This window comes from Dromiciops gliroides, chromosome 4, assembly GCF_019393635.1.
Source record: "Dromiciops gliroides isolate mDroGli1 chromosome 4, mDroGli1.pri, whole genome shotgun sequence".
NCBI classification, from domain to species: domain Eukaryota; kingdom Metazoa; phylum Chordata; class Mammalia; order Microbiotheria; family Microbiotheriidae; genus Dromiciops; species Dromiciops gliroides.
Window position 1 is genome coordinate 438,444,322 of NC_057864.1, and position 25,078 is coordinate 438,469,399.

The 25,078-nt window shown below is 40.9% G+C and overlaps 1 protein-coding gene across 1 annotated transcript in view; it reads left to right on the forward strand.

The window, feature by feature from the left end:
* Positions 1-6,647, forward strand: part of CD53 (CD53 molecule) — a 23,185-nt gene extending 16,538 nt beyond the window's left edge. The window contains exons 4-8 of the mRNA XM_044003822.1: positions 489-563; positions 1,216-1,311; positions 2,189-2,269; positions 4,263-4,346; positions 5,481-6,647. Coding sequence (XP_043859757.1) covers positions 489-563; positions 1,216-1,311; positions 2,189-2,269; positions 4,263-4,346; positions 5,481-5,552 — 408 coding nt within the window. The 3' untranslated portion in view covers positions 5,553-6,647. The remainder of the gene's footprint in view (positions 1-488; positions 564-1,215; positions 1,312-2,188; positions 2,270-4,262; positions 4,347-5,480) is intronic.
* The last annotated feature ends 18,431 nt before the right edge of the window (positions 6,648-25,078 follow it).

A 25,078-nucleotide genomic window follows, 5' to 3' on the forward strand; every position in this document is an offset into this window, starting at 1 on the left:
CCCTCCCCTTTTTCTCTTTCTCTTTCTCACAGACGTGAGCACACATGCACACACCAGAATGTATGAGAGACATAATACCTCCTCAAATGTAAAGAAATACAAACCATCCACATGTTGTCAGCGTGGTTCATTTGTTAATTCAACACTCCCTGGGTGAGCACCGTAAGGTCCTTGCCTTCAAGATGGAATGTGGGGAAAATGTGAATATCTACATAAATGTACAAGTCGAGATGAACAAAGATGTGCACATAAATACTAAGTGATTAGGTGGGAGAGAGTGAATGAAATGAAGGGTTAAATAAATGATCCTAGGGAAAGATCATTTGTGGAGTGACTGAATATTAAAATCATAGAATCTCAGCGTAGGAAGGGGCATCTGGCATCATCTCCGCCAATCCGCCACTGAGAACTTGCCCCACTCCCAACCCACCCCTACCCCTGCGCTGTGCTGGTCCCAACAGATGACCTTGTTCTGTCTTTCCTGATAGTTCTTTATCCTTCTCCTGATCATCCTTTTGACTGAAGTGATCATGGCCATCCTGCTCTTTGTGTATGAACATAAGGTATGTCAAGAGGAATGTTGTCTCCTGTATCATTTATAAGAAGGAAAGATCTTGGGGCAGCTAGGTGGTGCAGTGGATAAAGTACCAGCCCTGGATTCAGGAGGACCTGAGTTCAAATCTGGCCTTAGACCCTTGACACTAGCTGTGTGACCCTGAGCAAGTCACTTAACCCTTTTTGCCCCACAAATAAATTAATTAATTAATAAAAAGGAAAGATCTTGATAGTCATACAGTAGGTTTGTGGGTCCTGGATTTCCATGAGCTGGTTGATATCAGTCATCCTTCTGAGCATGCAGAAGCACATGATCCAGCACCTGTTGAAAACAATCTCAACTGTCCAGTGCTAATGCAGTTACATAAGTCTGCACGACAGGATGGAACCATTTTTTCCTAGAAATAAAATGATAGAACCCAAAGATCAGTATCTCAATGACTAAATTGCTTCAATATTTTGGTCCATTTTTAAAAATCTTTTTTTTTTTTTTAAATCCTCCTAACTAAATGCCAGCAAATCAAATATGCTCAACACATCACACTACAGGGGAAGTAGAAGTAAAACAGATTAAAAACCATTTGCCTATACAGGGCTCCACCTTTTCCCCTAAATGCTCTAACTTTTGCTTCCTGATATCTTCCTTTCTGAATTGGTTAGATAGATGATTATGTGGCGGATGACCTGAGCCACAGTATCCAGCGCTACAACTCTGATAACAGCACCAAGATGGCATGGGATGCAATCCAGGAGTATGTAAGTGCAGTCTATGTCATCTCTGGGCAGACTTACTTGAGCAGTGGGGCCCAAGGCAGGAGATTATGGGCTTGGAAAAAGAGTCTTACTGGGATTCAGTTCTCTCCACTTTCTGCCCATCCCAACTCCCAGAATGCCAATGAGGCTTGCTCCCTGGAAGCAGATCATCAAAATACTTCTCTTTGCACAGTTGCATGGTGCCAAACAGAGAGTGACGGACTTGGGTCTGAATCCTACCCTTGACAAAGATTAGCTGTGTGACTATGGACAAGTCTGTGATCCTGAGATTTAATCTCTTTGAGCTTTAATGTTGATCTATAAAGTGAAGATCATACCTGCAATACCTACCTCATGGCATTGTTGTGATTGTGATGTGAGATAATACCCATAAACTTTGTGAACTTTAAAATACTATGGTGACATCATCTGTCACTGTTATTAATATTTCTATATATGACCTGTGTCTGCATGAAAATGGAACATAATTCAACATTAAGATCCTGCCCAGCCACACCCAGGTATTTCCTGTGCATGATGATCAATGCTTGTACTCTCTGGCCCTGTCTGATGTTGAGCCAGACAGCAAGCACCATCAAGGATGGTGGTGGAACTGAGTCAAAGGCACAGTCAGGGGCAATGTTTAAGGCAGACCAGGTCTGCCATCACCCGTAGGAGTCAAACCCATGACTCAGCCCATGAGCCTGACCATGACTAATGTCTGCTAGAATCCCTTCGCTAGCCCAGGTAGCCAGTGGTCAACTTCTCTGGAGGCAAGTTCCAAAGCTTTAACTTTCTCTCCAAGGAATAGGGTTTAGTCATTCCATGTTCACTAAGTCACTAACTCCTTACACATGACTTCTTTGGGTTTGCATTTCAGCTAGACTGCTGTGGTGTAAACAACACAAATGACTGGAATGGCCACCCCCCAAAATCTTGTCCCAAAGATCCAAAGACTCAGGTAAGCCAGGTGATGACTATACTGTTTGTTTCTCTTGAAAAAGGCATGATTGCTTTGGAAACTGTCAAGTATTGTGAGGTCACAGTGCTCCAAGGCAGAGACAGGAGGTAAAGGGACACAACAGGGGATGAACAGATCTACGATATTACCAGTTAGCGAAATGAAGCAAAAGATGAATCCACCCACTTTTGGTGCTAGAGAGATGGAAAGGCCTGAGGTACATAGCTAGGGCTCTTTACTGGTACTTTAATCAAAAGCACTAAAAGCAAGTCATTCACTCTCCTTAAATTTTGGTTTCTTCACTTATAATATTGGTTTACTCGCACTATCTATCCCAACATCTAGCAAAGTACCAGGTACACACTAAGTGCTTAATAAATGCTTGTGACTGATTATCTACCTCACAAGACTGTGCTAAGTAAAGTGCTTTATAAACCTTAAAGTGCTTTATAAATGTGAGTTATCATTCTTATTAGTGATAATGACTGACAGGCTCTTGACATAGGGGGTAGCATGCTAGATTTCGAATTAGGTAGCCCTGAGTTCATCTCCCACCTGTGACATTTACTACCATTGTGACCAATCTCTGAGCTTCAGGTAGTTCTCTAAAAGAATAGGTTAATATGAGTTTAGATCAACCTTATCACAAAAGCACAGGTTCTGGATATATTGACATGACAAAAATAACAAAATTAGAAAGAAAAAATGGTTCTGAAGAGGAAAAGGGCTTTGTCTCAACACTTCTGAGCCTGTGGTGTGGCCTCTCCTGTTAAGAAGTAGGAGTCAAGGGATAAGCTTTAAAATAGGGCCTCGCCTTAAACCTGCTCCACAACCTCCTTTCAATGAAGGGAAAATCCTAGTGTGGCTGACACCTTCCTGAAAATTCCAAGATGTGCTTATGGGCCAGCAAACAATGTTCTCACTAGAGTTGGTTTGGGCCTCCAGAAGGAGTGTCCTCCCTACTCACCTCCTGCCCAGATCAGAATGGGATACCTCCCTAGGATACCTTCCTTCCTCCCACTTCCCTACCACTCCTTAGGCAGTCTGAGGGCCCCCAGTCTTCTCTGGCCTTTGGGACTATAGGCTGAGACACTTTCCACCCCATGCTTCAGTTTCTTTATCCAATCCAGTCCAAGTTAACAAATAGCAAATCTACTATGTGTGAGGCACTGGAAACACAAAGACAAAACAAAACAGACAAGTATATACCTGATTACTTGTGAAATAAAAGAGAAACCAGAAAAGACTCTCCAAAGAAAGGAGGTACGTGAGCTGAATCTCCACCTGCTTTCGGTGGAGGCAAGAAGGAAAATACATCCCAGGAGTGGGGCACAGCTTACACAAAGGAGCAATGGTGGTAGATGAGACAAAACAGAAGGCCAGTTTAGCTGGAATAGAGGGTATATGAAATGGTGAGAGGGGAAGGAGCCTTAAGAGGCAGGCTGGAGTTAGCCTGGCAAGGTAAGGGTTTGAAATCACAACGCTGAGAAGTTTTTGTTTTGTTCCAGAAACAAAAGGAAACCTGCACAACTTCCTGAGGATGACATTCTCCTAGCTTGTGCTTTAGGAAGATGACTTTTGACAGCTGTAGGGAGGACCAGAGAAGGGAAAGATCAGGGGCCCAAGGAGAAAGCTGTTGCAATAGTCTGGGCAAGAAGTGATCGGGGATAAGAATACTTGTCTTTCATAGAACTAGGGAAGAGAAAAATAAGAAAGCTCTTCCAGTTGTTGGAAACAACCAGCTACTATAAGGATAGCATTATTTTTTGAAGGAACTGTGGTGTAGAGACCATGAAGCTGGTTTTGGGGCTCAGAAGATCTAGGTTCAAGTTTTCCTCTAACATCCTGGCTGTGTGCCCCTCACTGAATCACAAAATGTCCTAGGTCTCTCGGCAATTCTATAGGATTTTTAAGTTGCAGAGAAATGTGCTGACCTCCATTGGTAGGAATTTCCTATGTCCCCATCATTATTTTTATCCCCTCTTTTTCCTAGGGATGCTACATGAAAGCTAAAGCGTGGTTCCATTCAAATTTCCTGTATATTGGAATCCTTATCATCAGTGTATGTGTCATCCAGGTAAGAATTCTCACTATTTCCAGGACGAGTCTAAATGAAACATAGATGCACCATTCTGATGCCTATCTCTTAGCCCACTCCAATTTTCCCCAATTTAGGTCGTGGGGAAACTCAGGGAAAATCCCAGATCCTCCTTTCCACCAGCCATACACCAAGAGACCAAATGAAACTCCTTCAGAACAGGGGCCAGAAGCTGACCCGTCCTTCATGGTCATCAGGTGTTCTGAGCCAAATAAGTGGCCCAGCCAAAAGCTGCTGCACTGAGGCCTCTGGCCCCGGTCCCAGCTCTTCTCTGAAAGCCCAGATTGTTGGCATTGAGGGGTTCCCTGGTTCGACTCCAGGGGCCTCCTTCAGAATCTTAAGGGGCAGTTTGGTAGAATGGGTGGGGCAGTCGACTTGGAGTCTACATGACCTGGCCCAATCTCCCTGCCTCCTAGACATTGATGAGTTGTATGACCCTAGATGAGCTGCTCAACTCTTCTGTTGTGCTTCATCTGAGTTTCTTCATCTGTAAAAGGAGAGGTTTGGACCTGGTGATTTCTAAGGTCCTTTCTGGATCTATAGCCATGATTGTAGGATCTTGATCTGCCTCTCTAGGAAGAGGCATTCTCACAGTCGAGAGAAAAAAGCAAAAAGGATTGTGACCAACTTCCTCCATCTGCTTTTCTTGCCGGGGGGAACTTCAGGATGAATTTATGCTTCAGGAGTTCATTCTTTTCATGGGAGGCACCAGTGTTTCCTTTTTCAACCCCATTATACCATGTTTGATCATTGGGGCTGAGATCACTTCACTTAAGTTCTCAAGGGAGACCAGATTTTTTTGTCTTGCAGTTGGAGCTAAGGAAGGCTCACCAGACAAGAGAGTAAATTCACGGTTTGCTTTGGGGATCATCTATGTCATTTCAGATTCCATATGATGCCCTGGGCATATACAATATGTCCTCTCCTATGGAGTCCCTCTTGTCCTTTTCCATAAGCCTCTCACCCCTACCTGAGAGAAAAAAAAAACCCACTTAGGGCAGTAAAAATGACAGAATGGGATTGGTTTCATAGACTTCCTTGGGTTCATCATGAATTGTGTGCAAGAAAGATGACTTCTCCCAAGCCGAATTCAATTTTGACTTATTCTCCCAGGTGCTGGGCATGTCCTTTGCATTGACCTTGAACTGCCAGATTGACAAAAATAGCCAGTCTCTTGGGATATGAGCTGAGCTCTCCGGGTTGGAGAGAGGGACACCACAACCATGGAAGAAACAGGCTTCATCGCTGGAAACCCTTTCCTAACTCCTACTTGTGGACATCAGTCCCGGAATGGTCACTTTCCTGAATCGGCTGCTTAGCTCTCCTGCTGCCTTTTCTCTTGACCTTGTTCTGCCTCGTCCTCTAACCCAAGTAGCTGGTGAGGCAAGTGTTGGAGGTCAATGAGAATAAAGCTCTCATTCCTCCAACCCACAACCCTCAAGGTAGTGACCCAAGAACCAATACCTAGGAGAGCTTTGCAGATGCTGAAGGCCAAGAGAAACTCTGGAGCTAACAGTTCAAGTTGAGTCATTTGTTCAACATTTCAAGACAATCTTCACTTATTGGTTCAAGTATATATTAAGCACTGACCATGTTTTAGACATTGTGCTAGGCACTGGGGGTACAAAGTTTCAAAGCATCACTAGGGTGTAAATTGCCTGGCCCTACTCTAAGCAGAAGAAAAACGGGGAGTCTGAAATGTCCCAGGCTTTCTCCATCTTTCTCCCAAATACCCCTCTTCCTTCAGTACCACTCAGCCTGTCCCAACCAGCCCCCAAATACCCATTAACCCTCACACCCAGGCCACCTTACCTAGGGTAAAAATTCAAGATGTCCAATGCAAGAATCCCTCTCTTAGCTATGCAAACCCAGGCAAAGACAGTCTGAGCAATGTTCCAGCCCCAAATTCACCAGATCTTCCCCTTTGACCAGAGGGCCTTAGCTGAAAAGGAAGATGCTGTGGGCTCTTATTAGAGAGGAGTCTTTGCTTATGCTTGGCACCCTATTTTTACACAACCACACCAATTTCCCAAAATTCTTCTGGAATCATGCGTTTGTTGTTTGATTATACTCTCACCAACCAGCCTATCAGTCCTTCTGTAGTCCTTTAGCAGAAAACAAGAAATTCAGTGGCGTGCCTACCTGGGGTGCAGACTCCATAAACCCTGCTAGAGTAATGTCAGGTATTACATCAAGAAATGATTTGTTGATATTTCTATGTTTTGTCTATTAACCAAGGATTTCTCCATGTGTTTTCCCCACTGCAATAAATTAAACATTTCAGATCTTCCTTACTCTATTTTGACTTCTTGCAGTCCAGACCTTCCTGCCATTGAAAGATATTGAGAAGGGTTTTAATCTCAAAATCTTGGTCAAAAGAAGGCCTAATTGGGGTAGCTAGGTGGCGCAGTGGATAGAGCACCGGCCCTGGAATCAGGAGGACCTGAGTTTAAATCCGGCCTCAGACACTTACTAGCTGTGTGACCCTGGGCAAGTCACTTAACCCCAATTGCCTCACTAAAAAAAAAAAAAAAAAAAAGAAGGCCTAATTATTGAAGAAGGGAGAAGAGTGATAACTGTGGGGGGCAAACAGCATGGAAGGTTACAAGCCAGATCCAGGTCAGATGTAAGAATCTTTTAACAAGCTGTGAACTGGATTCTAAATCAATAAGTGAGTTCAGGGGGGAGTGGTGGAGGAGTTAGTAAAGGATAATGTGAAGAACTTGAAGAACGGGAGACCCAAAGACTTTAAGAAGTACAGATTGTCATGATGAAATCCCTCATCAGTCATCTGGTTTTTTGTTTTTTGTTTGTTTGTTTGTTTTTACTCCACTCAAATTTTTGGACACTGAGGCTGGACCTCCTGTACCTGTGCTATCCCAGAGCATAGATAATCATGTCCATAAGTACAGAGAATAGACATTTGTCCTTCTAACATAAGGATAGTAATATTTGCCTGACCTATTATATTGAATTCAGCTTATTGTGAGAATCAATGACAATGGAGATCAGCAAAGATGGTGGAATAGAAAGAAGCAATACAACCCAGTTCTCTCCCAAAATTATTCTAACAAAAAATGAAGAGCACCAGACTGAAAAATGATCAGAAATTCAAGGGCATTATTTTTCCAGGCCAAGATTCAACCCATAGGAGAATAATCAGGGCAGGGACAGGGATGAGGCATGAGCCCAAAGCACTATCATTCTGACCCCAGAAGAGGATCTCAAGTTTGGAGAAAGTAAATAGAATAGGGATTGTGACTAGAGGTGGGCCATCTAGCTGTGCTGCTCTGACCCTGAAGGAGTAATGCAGACTTAGCCCAAAGATCTTTGGATCAGGAGTGAGCCTACAGTTTTGTGGTTCTAAACCTACAGAGACTCCCAACTAGTAAACAGGAACTGGAGCCAGCAATTGTCAACTAGCGCTCTCACCAGACTATCATGTGCGGACATAGAATAAGGTCCAGAAGCAGCTCCAGTCAGATCAGAAAGGTAGTAGTCAGACCATGCCCTGAATAAGATTGCTTAGGGTCCCCTGAAAGCTTGAAACTCAATGGCCCTTGAATGGTACAATACTCAAGACATGGAGAAGGAAGTAGCAGGATCACACTGGTTCCCAACATTTCTTCCAGAAGTGTGTTGATCTTGCTCCTAATGCAAAGTCCCAATTTGGGAAGTAAAATTTGTTTGTTTTTGTTTTTGTTTTTGCGGGGCAATGGGGGTTAAGTGACTTGCCCAGGGTCACACAGCTAGTAAGTGTCAAGTGTCTGAGGCCGGATTTGAACTCAGGTCCTCCTGACTCCAGAGCCAGTGCTCTATCCACTGCACCACCTAGCTGCCCCCTGGGAAGTAAAATTTGAAAAGTAAGTAAACAAACAAAAAGACACAGGAAATAAAGAGCTATTGTGGAGACGGTGGTACCAAGGACAAAAAACTCAAAAGAATAACTCCAGCACATTTATAAGCAAAGCCTAAAGAAAAAGAGAGACTATCTACAAGGTCAACTAGAATTCTTAGAAGAAATAAGACAAAGGAAATACAAAAATTTTAAAAGATATTTTAAAGAAAATGAGAGTTTTTAGAGGAAAAAGTTAGAAAAGAATGGGGAGTTCTGGAGAAACATCCGGAAGGAGAATTAACAGTTTCATACAAGAGATACAAAACCATATCCAAGTAACAGAATCCCTGAAAAGTAGAATAGACCAAACAAAAGTTAATGACTTTATGAGACAACAAGAAATATTAAAACAATTAACCAATAAACACTTATTAAATGTCTTCTGTGTGCCAGGCACTGTGCTAAGTACTGGGCACACAAAGAGAAAAGACAATCCCTGCCCTCAAAGAGCTCACGATCTATTCGACAACAGGAAACAAAAAAGCAAACAAACTATATATAAGGTAAATGGGAAATAACTAACAGAGAGAAGCCGCTCCACTTAAGAAGTTTAGGGAAGGCTTTCTTTAAAACATAGAATGTTAATTGGGACTTAAAGGAAGACAGTGAGGTCAGCAGATGGAATTGAGGAAAGAAAGCATTCCAGGCATGAAGTAGTCAGAGAAAATGCCAGGAGCTAAGAGATGGAGTATTTTGTTTGTGGAATATCCAGGAATCAAAAACCAAAACAAATTAGGAGAAATGTAAGCTATCTTATTTCAGAAATAAGCGATGTGGAAAACAAGTCAAGGAAAGATAACTTAACAATAATTGGAATACCTGGAAGCCATGACTGAAAAGAGAGCATACATTAGGAATGAAAACTGCCCAGATATATTAGAATCAGAGAGCAAAGAGAAAATAGAATCTATGGTCACTTCCTGAAAAATAAAAACTCTCAGGAATGACACAGGCAAAATTCAGAGCTTCCAGATCAAAGAAAAAAATACTGCACACAATTAGAAATTTCAAATACCTAAGATTCATAATCAGGCTCACTCAGGATTTTTCAGCTACTACTATAAAAGAACAGAGATCCTATAAGATTTTCCAGAAGTCAAAAAACAGGCTTACAATCGAGAATAACATAACCAGCAAAACTAAGTATAACCTTATAGAGAGGAAAATCAATCTTTAAAGAAATAGAGTACTTCCAAGCTTTCTTGAAGAAAAGGCCAAAACTGATTAAAAACTTGAAAATGCAAACACGGGAGTAAAGAGAAATATAAAATATAAATAGCAATTAGAAAGGACTATACAAGGATGAAGTTTTTACATTCTACTGGAGGAAGTGGTGCATGTACCCTCAGAATGCTTATGTCATAGGGGTCATAGAAGTTGAATAAAACAGAGAGCATGGAAGGGGTTTTGTTATGTTTTAATGATCTTAGAAGAATAAAGATGAGGGAGTAAGTAACATACTTTTAAAAAAAAGAAAGTACTATACTTAAAAAAAAAGAAAAAGTAATACTAGAGAAGAAAGGGAAAGAAAAGGTAGAAGGACTTATCTCACATAACTGTGGTATGCAAGCAGAAAATAATACATACAAGAAAGAAGAGATGAGGGAAACAGGTCACTTGAACCTCATTTTCATTTCAACTAGTCAAAGGAGGTTAGAACACCCACAAAAAGTTTGGTGTAGAAATATATTCAAATCCATAGGGAAACAAGGAAGTGAAGATAAGAGGGAATGTTGATTCAGGGAGAGATTAGGCATAAGCAAAACACAGTTCAAATTTGAAGGATGGGTTCAGAAGAGGAGTTTAAAAGCAAAAAATAGTGTGGATCTGTAATTCGTGTCTGGGCAAGAAGAAAGGCAAGAAAGTGGAAGCTGGCTGCATTAACCATAGACCACTGATGCTAAGTCTACTCTTCTCTCCACATTGTTTTTCTTCATAAAGAGGTGGATGGAGAGGAAAGAGAGGGGGAAAGTATAAGCAAATAGGATGGAGAGAAATACATAATTAGTTATTACAACTGTGAATGGGATAGATTCACTCATACAACAGAAGATAACATAATAGATTAAAAATCCATTAGCAAAGTCATTTAGAGAACAATAATACTATTATTATATAAACTGTTTAAAAATATGAAAAGATAAGGATCAACCTAATTCCTTCCATGATATAAATATGGTCTTAATACCTAAACCAAGAAGAATTAAAAGAAAGAAAACAATAGCTAGGGCTCTCAACCTGAAGTCAATGAATTTAGTTTTAAAAATACATTTTGATAATTATATTTCAATAAAATTGGTTTCCTTTGTAATTATATGTGCTTTACTTTATGCATTTAATTTTGGGGATTCATAGGATACACCACACTGCCAAAAGGATCCATGACATAAAATAGTTAAGAATCCCTGCTTAAAAGACCAATTTACATAATGAATGTTGATGTAAAAATTTAAATAAATTACTAGTAAGTGGCTGCAGCAACATAAGATTTTGCACTATCGCTAGATTTTATTTTTAGCAGAAATGTAAGGTTGGTTTGGTATTAGAAAACTACTGATATAATATTATAGACCATATTAATAACAAGAACAACAAAAATCATAGGTTTATGTCAATAGATGAAGAAGAAACTTTTGATAGGTTAAATAATATGTATCTAAAGCCAAGAGGCAATCAAACTACAAAAGGATTATTTTAAAGAGTTGGAAAAAGTAATATTAAAATTCATCTGGAAGAACAAAAAGGCAAGAATCTGAAGGGGAAAAAATGGAGGAAACTGAGACTAAGGGGCCCCAACAGTACCTGATCTCACACTGTACTACAAAGCAGTAATCAACAAAATGATTTGGTACTGGTTAAAAAATAGGATAATCAATGGATCAATTAATTATACATATGCAAATTAGTCTAGTAGCCTAATGTTTAATAAGTCCAAAGATATTAGCTAGGGTAAGGACTCACTATTGTAGGTGTTAAAATTAGCCTCAGACTCCCTGAGCAATGCTGCCCCTCCCCCTCTGTTTCAGCTGGTGGAGGGGGTGCTCTGAGCTGGGCTAAAGTGCACAGACAAAAAACCCCAGGCCCCGAGCATGGCACGGCACAGCCGGTGCGCACGGCAGAGAGGGGAATGAAATATCTCGGGGACACCAGAGTTTGCTTTGCCCAGCCCTCAGCTCCTGGAGCAGTGGCACGGGGCTTGGCTGGCCCTTAGCTTGGCATGTTGGGGGGCACAGGGAGCCCGAGGTTTGAGGGGAGAGAAGGGAGATATATAGCCTGGGAGGGAGAAACACAAGGAGGTCAGTGAGAGAAGAAGCGCTTGGGTGGTCTTCGCGACAGTACAGAAAGGGGGTTCGCAAAGGAGACTGAGGCTATGATAGTGAGAGAAAAGTTAAAGAGTGAAGCAGGGAGGTTTTCAGTGAGGGGGGTGCTAGAAGGTCGGTCAGTACAGAGGAAGCTAAGGAGACCCTCAGGAAGGTCGAATAACTTTGCATTTCTTTACCCTTATCTCTTACATTTCTTTTTATAAATAAGCCCTGCTTTGATTATTAAATTAAAAGAGGCATTTGCTTATCAATTTGGGAGGAGCAAATGTGGGGGAATTTTTAAACAGCCCTAACAGACTAGCCTAGACAATTAATAGCAGTCAGATAGCCAGCCAGTCAACAGATTAGCCCCCAAGCTAGTAAAATATTTTTACGTTTGAATAGCGACCACAGCAGGACTTACGGCCCAATTATAATTTTTCATATAAGTCCAGTTATATAATTTACAAATTAAGATAAGTTAATTTTACTTCACTATTTAAATATGTGAGAAAATAATGGGTTTGGGGATGCCCAGAGGCCCCCCACTGGAGGGGATTATAATAAGATTGATTGGATTGACTTTGCTGATTGACTCACTAAACTTGATTGGAACCACACCTACCTGAAGGCCTGGCCCTCAGGGAGTGTGTTCTCTGAACTCTGACCTCAGCACATTCTGCTCATGGACCACCACAATTCCACTAAATCAATAGACTTGAAGGATGCTAGCCAATTAGCTTTGAGCAGTGTGGAAGGGCCACCTCTCCTCTAGACCCAGAGGAAGTTTCCACTCAGTTTGGCTCTTGGATGTGGTCGTGGTCATGGTCGTGGAAGACTTGGAGGAAAAAGCAGGCCAGGCTGAGCACTAGTCTAGATAGGCCTTTTCTTAACTTTCTGAGCCAAGTGTTCTCTCTTTACTAATATTTGGTATGCTTTAATAAATGCTTAATGCCCAAAATTGGTGTTAAAGCTTCATTTATAAGTAACAAATATATTAGAAACCCCAGCTAATTTACCCTAAACTTGGGACAGAAATAAGGTAATCACATATAATTTTACATGCCACAAATAAATACCTGACTTATGAAAAAAAAGGTCAAACCATAAGAAAATTAGAGGAACAAGGAAGAAATTTCCTGTAGCGTTTGTTACCAAAGAAAGGTTACAGAGAATCAGGGAACATAATATGGACAATTTGATGAGATAAAATTTTTAAGTGCAAAAATAAAACTAGTGCATATAAGAATTGAAGAGAAACAGTAAAATTTGGGGGTGAATCTTTGCAGCAAGCTTCTTTAAAAAGGGTCTCATTTCTAAGATATATGAGGAAGTGATTCAAATTTATAAGAATAAAAGACATTCCTCAACTAACAAATGGTTGAAAGATTTAAACATGAAGTTTTTGAAGAAAGAAATCTAAGCTGTCAATAGGCATATGAAAAAAAAATGCTCCAAATCACTAACAATTTGAGAAATGCAAATCAAAGCAATTTTGAGGTTCCATCTCATACCTATAAGATTGTCAAGATTGACACAAAAATAAAGGAAAATGACAAATGTTGGAGGGGCTGAAGGAACAAAGGTACACTAATAATGCCTTATTAGTGGAGCTGTGGATTGGTACAGCTATTCTGGAAAGGAATTTGAAACTAAAGCCAACGAGTTACTAAATTGTGCATACACTCTAACCCAGGGATACAACTACTAGATGTATACCTTCAAAAAAAATTTTAAAGAGGAAAAGAACCTAATGTGAAAAAATGATGGCAGCTTTTTTGTAGTGGCAAAGAACTGGAAACTAAAGGGAGTGGCCAATAATTGGGAAATGACTGGAAAAAATATGGTACTGCATATGTCATAGAATACTATGGATAGGAAGGTAAGAAATAAGCTAGTACTTTGTACCATGCATTGTGCTAAATAAGCACTTTACAAATATCTCATTTTATCCTCACAGAAACCCTGAGAGGTGCTCTTATGATTCCCATTTTATAGATGAAGAAACTAGGGAGGAAAGTTTAAGTGACTTGCCCAGGATCATACAGCTAGCAAGTGTCTAAAATTGGATTTGATCTTGGCTCTTCCTGAGTCCAGACACAGTGCTGTGTACTATGGCACCCCAGCTGCCTATTGTATCATAAGAAATAATGAAAGGTACAATTTCAGACAATCTTGGGAGATTTATGTGAACTGAAGAAAAGTGAAGTGAGCAGAACCAGGAAAATAATTTATATAATAACAACACCACTGTAACAGAGTTAAGAACTCTGCTCAATGCAGTGATCAACCGTGATTTTTAGGAGGACAATGATTCCTACCTCTTGACAAAGAAGTGATGGACTCAAGATGCAGAATAACACATGAACTTATTGAACATTATTCAGGAATTTGTCCTATTGCATGTCATATTAGAGGGGGAAGGATTTTAAAAATTATAAGATCTTCGAGAATGGCTGAAAAAATATGGCATAAAAATGTAATGGAATATTATTGTGTGAACTGATGAAGAATGAATCACAAACCAGAAACCACACGTATAATTTATACTATAACACTACTGTAAATAAACAATTTTGGAGGGTTTTTAAAATATTTTAACTTATTTAATTATTTTTAGCATTATTATCATTTAAAATTTTGAGTTCCAAATACTCTTCTTCCTTCCAAACCCTTCCCACACCCAGAGAAGGCAAGCAATATGATATCAGTTATATATGTGAAGTTATGCAAAACATTTCCATATTAGCCACATATTTTAAAAAGCAAGAAAAATAAAGAATTTGGGAAAATTAAACATCAATTTGCATTCAGAGTTCATCAATTCTCTCTCTGGAGAGCATTTTTCATCATGAGCATTTTGGAAATGTCTTGGATCACTGTATTGATCAACATAGCCAAGTCTTTCACAGTTGATCATCATTACCACATTGCTTTTACTGCGCACAATGATCTCCTGAGTCTTCTCACTTCAATTTGCATCAGTTCATATAGATCTTGCCATGTTTTTCTGAAGTAATTTCTTATAGCACAAAAATACTCCATCGCAATCATGCCACTTGTTCAGCTATTCCCCAATTAATGAGCATCCCCTCAATTTCCAATTCTTTGCCACCCCAAAAAGAGCTGATATAATTTCATTTGTGTGTGTGTGTATATACACACACACACACACACACACACACACACATATCCTTTTCTTGATTTTTTAAAAAATCTCTTTAAGCTATAGACCTGGTAGTGGTATTGCTGGATCAAAGGGTATGCACAATTTCATAGCCTTTGGGCATAGTTTTAAATTGTTCTCCAGAATGGTTGGACCAGTTCAGTATCCCATTTGAGATAGCTTTGAAGAGGTAATCAGTGATTTTTTTCATTTTCTATTTTACCCTCTGGATCTAAGATATCAAGGCTATTTTCCTTGATAATTTCTTGAAATATGATGTCTAGGCTCTTTCCTTGATCATGGATTTCAGGTAGCCCAAGAATTTTTATATTATCTCTCCTCAATCTATTTTCCAGGTTAGTTATTTTGCCAAAGAGATATTCCACATTTTCTTCTATTTTTTCATTCTTTTGACTTTGTTTTATTGTTTCTTGGTGTCTCATGGAGTTATTAGCTTCCACTTGCCAAATTCTAATTTTTAAGGAATTATTCCTTTCAGTGATATTATTTACCTCTTTTTCCATTTGACCAATTCTACTTTTTAAGGAGTTCTCTTCAGTGGATTTTTGTGCCTCTAATATTTGATAAATTTTGCTTTTTAAGTTCTTTTCTTCAGTGACATTTTCTACCTCCTTTTCCATTTGGCCAATTCTGCTTTTTAAGGAGTTCTTCTCTTCAGTGAATTTTTGTTCCTCCATTACCATTTTCCTGGGATATAGGGTGTTCAGGAAAAACTAGTACCTCTGGTATGAGGGCTGCTTGCTGAGTTCTTTTCAGGATTGCTTTCCACCTTTGGTGTCCATCTGATTCACCTAACTCTCATCTGTGGCTCCAAGAAGCTGTAGCATGCACAGCAGCCAAAACATAATAAATCATTTCAGCAGGCAGGCTAAACCAGGTTAAGGGTAATTGAGAGGTCTCAAACCTATCAGTGAATTTAGAGAGTATCTACCCCAAGTATGTGAAGACTTTCCCTGGTGGAATGGGCAGATGAGAACAATTTGTTCCAATGGCCATGAAAGCAGCTGAAGCAGGTGCTTTGGAGCACTTAGAGCTTAGTTAGAGACTGAAGATGCCAAGGTCATCCACTGTACCCCAGGCCATTGCTAGTCATCTTGACTTTTGTCTTGCCACTAGACACTAATAACTCTGGGAGAGTGAGAATAACAACTTTGTACACCTTTACCACACTTAAATCCAATTATTTTTTTAATAATAAACATTAAAGTTTTGAGTTCCAAATTCTATCCCTCCTTCCCTCTCTCCCCTCTCCCTCCTTGAGGTAGTAAGCAATCAGTATGTGTGTATGTATGTGTGTGTGTGTGTGTGTGTGTGTGTGTGTGTGTGTGTGTGTATAATTTTATAACAATCCCAAAGACAAATGATTAAGCATACTATCCACCACTGTAACGATTGGAATGCCGCCACCTGCTGGAGACTTACTGTAGGAAAGTTCCACCATGAGGAGAAGGCCTCCAAAGGCAAGGCCATACAGCTTTTCTTTGGCATCAGGAAGTGACGTTTGCTTGTGGGAGGAAGAGGGGAGAGGCTGGCTCTCTCGCTTTCTTTCCTCAGGACTCGGGTGGAGAAGGGAGCTAGAAATGCATTCTCCTTTTAATAGATAGATGAACCTAGGCCTTTCTCTTTCTTTTCACCAAATTCTTATTCTCCTTAATAAATGCTTAAAAGTCTAACTCTTGCTAAAGCTTATAATTTATTGGTGATCACTCATTAGATATTTTAGACAGACTAGCTAGAATTTTAGCCCCTTACACCTCCAAAGAAAGAACTAATATTGATTGAACACAGACTGAAGCATGCTATTTTCACTTTCTTTTATTTTTTTCTTTTATTTGAATTTTCTTATACAAAATGGCTAATATGGTAATGTTTTACATAACTGCACATGTATAATCTGTATCTTATTACAATGATATAGTCTATTAAATTTTTGCTATGAGGGTGCATCCAAAGTTTACACACACACACACACACACACACACACACACACACACACACACACTCATACATATGAAAACAGACAGGATATGAGAGTGAAGGTGATGTGTGGCACAGAATCCTGGAGCAATCATAGATTCATCCTCTCTAAACATTCGTATTCAAGTGAATTGGCAGTCCCAAGGCAAAAGAACTATAAAAAGACTTAATTTTAGCAGATTAGAGCAGTTCTCCAACTGTTCATTGCTAACTTGGAGGTAAACATACAGGTGACAACAGTGGAGCAGAAAAGGCATGGGCAGGTTTCAGAGATTTGGCATACAGCAACACATTCACCCATCTGGACTAGAACACTCACAAACATCAAGCTTGGTTTGACAAAAGTGATGGGGAAATTCAGAAGATGATAAACACAAAATGAGAACTCCACAGGGTTTACCAGCAGGATGGTTTGTCCATTTCTAAGGCAGCAGCATTTAACTCCAAAGTAAAGTGTGACCAAAGTTTAGAGAGATGCAGGATTCTTGGCTCAGTAAGAGCAGATGAAATTCAGTTTTATTCTGACAGTGACAATCCAAAGCATTTTTACGATGCCCTGAAGGCTATTTATTGACCAAAGACTTATCATGCATCTCAACTACTCAGTGCTGATGGAGCCACATTGATTAGTTATAAGGATATGATCCATGAGATGGGTTGAACACTTCTTTAATGTTTTCAACAGACTGTCACCAATCAATGCTGAAGTCATTGAGCATATACTTCAGGTTGAAGTCAATCCCTCTAACCAAATTTTCAATTGAAGAAGAGGTTTTAAATGCCACTAGGCTTTTCTGATTTGATGAAATGCCTGGTGATGATTCTATTCCAGCTGATATTTACAAGGCAGGGGGTCCAATACTCATACATAAGGTGATAGAAATTTTCTGGGTTATATGGCAAGAGATTATTTTCCAGAAGTTCAAGGATGCCTCCTATAGTCCATCTCTATAAAAGTAAAGGAAATAGATTGTCCTATGACAATCATGGGGCGGGGGAGGGGGGGAGGGAAGGTCCTCTCTGTTAGTTATTGCTAACAAGATTCTTTCAGAATCCTCATTAATAAGCTGATCCTTCACCTGAAAGATATTCATCTACCTGAAAGCCAGTGTGGCTTCAGAAAGGGCTGAGTAACAATTAATATGGCATTTTGTTACCTGACAACTCCAGGAGAAATGCCAGGAACGAAGTAGAGCTCTGTACACAATATTCATAAATCTGATTAATGCTTTTGATACTGTCAGAGGGCTTGTGGAATAGTGTGTCAAAATATGGTTATCTGGAGTACATCAGTATTGCATGTCAGTTTCATGATGGCATGATTGCCTATGTTCTGCTTAATGGACAATGCTCTCACACTTTCCTAGTCACCAGTGAAGCAGAAACGTGTGCTTGCTCCCATGCTTTTTCTGTAATGTTGTCAGACACCTTCAATGAACAAAGATGAAAATGGCATCAAGGTCAGCTACTGCATTGATAGTAAATTATTTAACTTGAAAAGGTTACAAGCCAAGACTAAAGTGAATAGAGACTTGGTATGTGACGTTTTGTTTGCATGTGTCTGTGCACTCAATTCAGCCTGAGACTGAGATGAAACAGAGCATAGATCCATTCTCTGCTGCTTGTACTATTTTTGGCCTAATAATCAACACCAATAAAACAGAGGTTCTCTACCAGTCAGCACCACACCATCCTTATGTCAAACCACTGGTTAACAGCTAATGGAGAAATTCTGAATGCTATGGATAAGTTCACTTACCTTGGTAGTATATTTTCCAGGGATATTAACATAGATGATGAGGTTGATACACACATTGCCAGAGCTAGCTCAGTGTTTGGGAGGCTCCTAAGGAAAGCATGGGAGAGTATTAGACTGCCTAACAAACTAAGGGTCTATAGAGCTGTTGTGCTAAACTCATTGTTGTATACCTGTGAAACCTGGAGAGTCTACCAGCACCTTGGCAAAAAATTGAACTGCTTCCATTTGAATTGTCTTAGGAAGATTCTAAAGATCACGTGGCAAGATAAAGTACCCAACACTGAAGTCCTTTCTTGAGCTGATCTACCAAGCATTCAAATTCTACTGCAGAGAGCACAACTATGATGGACTGGCCACGTTGTTCAAATGCCAAACATATGTCTGCCTAAAAGACTATTTTATTAGAGAACTCATACAAGACAAGGGTTCACCTGGAGGTCAGAAGAATCAAAACAAGGACACTCTAAAGGTCTCTCAGAAGAATTCTGGAATCACTTGCATGACATGGGAGACACTGACACAGGACCACCCAGCACATGTTCCCACATCAAAGACACTGTTCTTTCTGTATGAGCAAAGGAGAAATGCAATGGCTTGAAAGAAATGTGAGGTGTACAAATTTAGAGTCATCTCCACTCTAAATGTTCACATGCACTATTTGTACTTGACCTGTGGTAGGGCTTTCCAAGCTCATATTGGTCTGATCAACAAACAAAGTGACACTACTATGTTGGGATCCCAACATAGTAGTGTCACTTTGGCCTTTTTGAGAATAAAGGATAACCAATTCTGGTTTTTTAAGGTGTTATTTTCTTCAATATTTTTTGGTGCCTCTTTTAATTCTCTTCATAATTTTCTTGGATCACTCTCATTTCTTTTCCCAATTTTTACTCTAACACTCATCTAATTCTTTAAATTTTCCAGGAATTCTTGTTAAGTTTGGGTCCAATTAGCATTCTTCTCAGAGGCTTTTTTGGGCGGGTGGGGGGAGTACTTGTTTTTACATTATTTTCTTCTCAGTTTTTGTCTTGGTCTTCCCTGCCATTATAGTAGCCTTTAATGGTCTGGTTTTTGTTGTCATTGGCTCATTTTTCCAGCCCATTTCTTCATTTTGAACTTTATGTTAAAGTTGGACTATGCTCACCTGGGGGTAGGGAAGCACTGTTCCAAGTTCCAGGCTTTTTTTGTGCTGCTATTTTCAGAGCTAGTTCTTGGGGTTGGCCAAGTTTTAGGTGCTTTCAGTTTCTCCTTTCTCTCCCTCCTCCCCCATTCATGGCATCTAGTTGCTCATCTAGAGGGAGATTTCCCAACCAGTAGCCAGGTTCATAAAGAAATGCACAGTTAAGGTCACTGACATTCCATACCAACATCGATACAGAAAGGACAGAAGCAGTTTTTTCAAGAAGCATGAACCCTGGTGACAGAGAAAAGAGCTAAATATTGACTCAAGAAGGAAGATAGCCCTGGAAATGGAGAGTTGAGCTTTGTGAGGTCTACACTGGAGAGAAATAACAATTAATTGATTTGATTTTAATTAAAAATAAATAACCATGAACTGGTGAACAGCAGTCTCTAAGACAATGAATTCAGGGTATCTTACTTACCTACTCTCCCAGAACTGCATCTGACTCTGCACTTGACCATATCCCAGAAGCTTTCTCACACTTGAAGATAACTCCATTGCTTTAGATTTTTCACCCTTCCCTCTATTCCTTTGTCCTTCCTCCTTTAATTGGGGAGCTCCTGCAGGAGCCTTCATTTTAAAAATATGCACACTGTCCCAAGCTTCAGGGGGTCCAAAGTGGTATGATTTAAGGAGCGGCATATTCACCACTCCCCTGGCCTGTGCTCTGGTCTGTAAGCAACCACAGGCCTGCTTGCCCTATAACCTGTTCCACTGTAGCTGCAAGCTCTGGTATGCCCGCGCCCCTCCCCCACCTGGGCCACCACCCAAGACTTCGACCTGGATCTGAGCATGGGCAAAAAAACAGTCTTGCCTCAGCATCAGCAAAGAGACCCCTGTAATCTCCTCCTGGCCTACTGCTCAACCCCCTCACAGTCTGTAGGCTGAGTTCCAGAAGCAGCTGCTACCGTGGCTGGTTCAAAAGCTCCTAAGGCCTGATTCTCTGGGGCTGGGGGTTGGGCTGGGTCTGCACAGTATGGCCACAGATCTGCACTCCACTCTCACCCTGGTACAACAGACCCTTCCTGCCAACCTTCTAAGCTATCTTTGGCTGGAAAATGATCTTACCCCATCCTTTTGTGTGCTCTGCTGCTCCAGGAATTGTCTTATGGCATTATTTGAAGGTATTTAGAGGGGTCCTGGAGAGAGCTCAGGGAAGTCACTGCCTTTCCTCCGCCATCTTGGCTCCTGTCCATTAAGCTCTGAATTGTTGCTCTTGCTGCTGCTGAGACCTGTTGTGCCCACTGCTCTGGCCAGCTGGAAATAAAGCCTACATCTGTACCTGCTGTCATCTTGCCAAGGTCAACAGCTCCCCCATGTGAGGGTCTAAACTCTTCTGCATCTATAAGAATCCTAGCAAGGATCAAGTCCATGTGGTTGGCGATGCCCAATCTTGGTTGGCAGTCCACACTGGGGCTCTCAATATAAAAAGATGATCACAAGCAAAAGCAGCACCAGCATCATCAGTGAAAATCAGGGAACTACAGCAAAGATGATGAGTCTTTCAGCACAGGAACCAACTCTCATCAAAGTTCGAGCATTGCCCTGGGTCACCACACACTCCTCCCTTCCCCTGGAAGCCCCTTACATACTCTTTGCCCCATGAGAGGCCTCTGAGGATTTTCCCCTTTCTTCTGTGGGAGTCAGCTAGACACCTTCATCTTCCCTTTGTTTCCACAAAGCAAGCTCCGTCCCAATAAGGGCACTACTTGGTCCTTCGAGTCCTCCTTTGAGAGCCGATATACAATGATCAGAGAGTTGTACTGGCAATGGGCTGTAGGCAGACTGCTTTTTTGCCACTGCACACACACTGGACTGGTACTGCTGCTTAGAACTGTTCTGCTATCCATTGCCAATGGGGCTTATGGCCTATGGTTTCCCAGGAGGACTATGCTCTAATCCAATCCTTAGTTGCTTGAGGTGAAGGGAATGGGGTCAAGATAAGGCAAATAGGAGGTATGTATTCATACTCTGCTCCAGAGGGTGGTACAGATGATGTGGCCAGGGGCCAGAGGTCTCTGTTCAGCAATGTACAAGGTCCCTGACCTCAGCTGGCTCCTCCATGTCAGCATTCCCCCTTTAAGGTACTTCAGGTCCATTCTGAAGGTGACACCTCCATCCACTTTGGGCCTTCCTTGTCTTTTTTTTTTTTTAAACCATCTCACCTGTATCACTACCAGATTGCCTTCTACTGCATCTCCCTGCCCCACAGTGGGGTAGAAGAGAGGCCTCCATGAACAGCTTCTTCCTGACTTTCCAGTCACATAAGTACTTGAAGGAGTCCCACCCATTTACTCCTGTAGGTTTCTTGCCTATTAGCAAAACACTGATACTTTTCTATACTCTTCTCCCCTTCATCACAGGGGAGAAAACTTTCCAGACAAGTTTCCCTGTCAGATTGTATGGAGTGTGCAGGACAGGAAAAATAGGTCTTTGTATCAGTGAAAAGACAGCCCAAGGGAACATCCCTATGGTTGGTTGAGTCAGGCATGGGACCAGTTCAGGTTCTAACTATACATTTGTACCTCCAGACTCTGGTAGGCATAGGTTTTATGCCTACTGCTTTTGCCTGCTCTATTGAGGGCTTCTATCATTTTAAGTAGCCAAGGGATAGAATCCTTACCCCCCAAGGGACTTGGGTTAAGTTCCTTGTTCTTGAGTGGCTCAATGTCCAAAATTCTGGGAGGTCTTAAGTATCCCTCACTCTACTTCTTCGTAACCTAAGTCTTTCAGGTACCTATGGATCATACTTCACGAAGATGATCCCTATCACCACCACCCACCACCACCAAGAGTCGTCCTTCCCACAACATTTCTTCTAAAAAGCCAGTCTAACCACAGCACTCTTTGGACCCCTTCCCTGGTACCAATTTGCTCCCTGAGTATGAGGATTGCCTTTCTTTTCATTTGTATACCCAGTGCTTTGCACAGTACCTGGCACATAGTAGGCACTTAATGTTAATTACATGAATAGCCCTAGTTATGAATTCAGTATCCACAATTGACTCAACTTTCTTTCATTCTCTTAATCCCTTACAATTCAGTTTCCAACCTCATCATCCCCCTGCAACTGCTCTCTCCAAAGTTACCAATGATCTCTTAATTTCCAAATCCAACAACCTCATTCTCCTTGACCTCTCTGCAGTCTTTGAAACTGTTGATCACTCTGTCCTCATTGATACTCTCCTTTCTAGGTTTTTGGGACACAACTCTCTCATTTTTCTCCTGATGACTGTTGTCTCCTTTACTGAATTCTCCTCCAGATCACACCCTCTAACTGTAGGTGTCCCTTAGGGTTCTGTCCTGAGCCTGGGCCCTCTTCTCTTCTCCCTTTATACTAGTTCACTTGGTGATCTCATCAGCTCCCATGGATTTAATTATCTTCTCTATGCAGATAATTCCCAGATCTTGCACCAAATTCTGACCTCCAATCCTCAGCTGCCTTCCAGACATCTCGAATTGAATTTCCAGTAGATATCTTATACTCAGAATGTCCGAAATGGAACTCATCTTTTCCCCTATACCCTCTTAAGTTCCCTATGGTGTAGAGGGCAACACCACCTTCCCAGATCCTAAGGCACACACCTTAGAACTCATCCGAGATACCCCCTATATCTCCCCACCCCTACCCCATATCAATTTCATTTTTCTAACATCTCTCAAATATGCCTCCTCTCTCTTCTGACACTGTCATCTCTGGTATAAGCCCTCATCACCTCCAACCTGGACTACTGCAATAGTCCAACGGTGGATATGCCTGACTCAAGCTCTTCCCTAATCCAATCCATCCTCCATTCAGCCACCAAAGTGATTTTCCTAAAGTGCAGATCTGACCATGTCATACATACACCCATGCTCACTCAATAAACTCCAATGAATCCTTATTACCTCCAGGATCAAATGCAAAATCCTCTGGAGCTCACAGTTTTTAATAATCTAGTTTCCCCCTCCCACCTCTCCAATCTTCTATACCTTATACAGCCCCTGCTCCTTCTCTCCATGTACTCTTCCTATCTAGCAATGTTGTTCTTCTTGCTATTCCATGAACAAGACTCTCCATCTCTCAACTCATGCATTTTTTAGGCTACCATGACTGGAATACTCTCCCTCCTTATCTGTCTATTGCATTCCCTGGCTTCAAGTCCCAACTAAAATCCCATCTTCTAAAGAAAGCTTTCCCCAACCTTTCTTAATTCTAATGCCTTCTTTCTCTTAAATGCTCTATCCCTGAAAGTCACATGACACCAAAGCAATAATTATACCCAAGGAAGGAAAGCTGTATGAGGTATCCAGAGGCTGGGGCACAATCAAGTGGAAGTAGCCACAAGAGCTTGGCACTTCCTCCAGACATGCCAGTAGCATTGTTCCACTCAATCAGCCTCTGTTGTCTGTGGGTAACTGGTGGCAAGAGCAAGATGATTGACAATAGACTATGAAAAATGACATAATCAAAGAAACAAGTCAAGGATGTTAAGACTCTTATTCCATTTAAAAGAAAGTGACTTTGTGCTGAAGCAATGGCAAACAATACTGTTGTACTAAAATGACTGATCTCATGAACAAAAGGAAGCAGCTGGTGTTGCCCAGTACATAACACTCTGTGACCACCAAAGTACTGAAGGACATCATTCATCTGGGTTGAAAGGATCCTGAAGATAGCAAGAATTTTACTAGTCCAAGAGGGCAGTAGATGTCACTAAAAAGTTAGACTTGTGCCTATTGTGTTCAAAGAAAGGCACTACCAACTCCTGATACATACTTGGAGAATAGCAAAGGAATAGCAATCCTTTAAAACTTGTCTGCATTTTTTTCTCCATTTCACCAGGTATAAAAACCATACCCAACCAGGAATCACAAAGTATACACACCTGCTAAACAGTTGGATTCTCTTCCAGGGTCCATTCTAACCAATGCAGAGATTTTGAGGACAAGTTCATTAAGAGGAAAGAGTAGATTGTGAACCCCATAGGCCCTGTCTTTTTTTTTTTTTAAAGAAATACTAATTTTTTTTTTGATATACGGGATCATTTACATAGAGCAAGAATGGACCATGAATGGTAGAAATGGAAAATTACCTAATAGTGACAAATTAAGTGCCTTAAGGTTCACATTTTCTTCAGCCACCCTGTGAGGTAAACAATTTTGGCGGGGGGGGGGGGGGGGTTGGGTTGTCGGGGGAGAGAAGAGGTCCTAAGAAGTTGTGACAGGTTTATGTTCTCACAACTAGTGTCTAAGGCAGAACTTGAACATAGGTCTCTCATCTCCAAGTATAGTACTCTAAGGACTCTAGTTCATTATGTACCTCTATAAGAACTACTGTTAGGATAGATAAGGGAACCTTCTGTTTTTCGAAGGGTAACTCTTTTATAACAATGATTTTGGGGGAGAGGAATAGAGCTAGCATC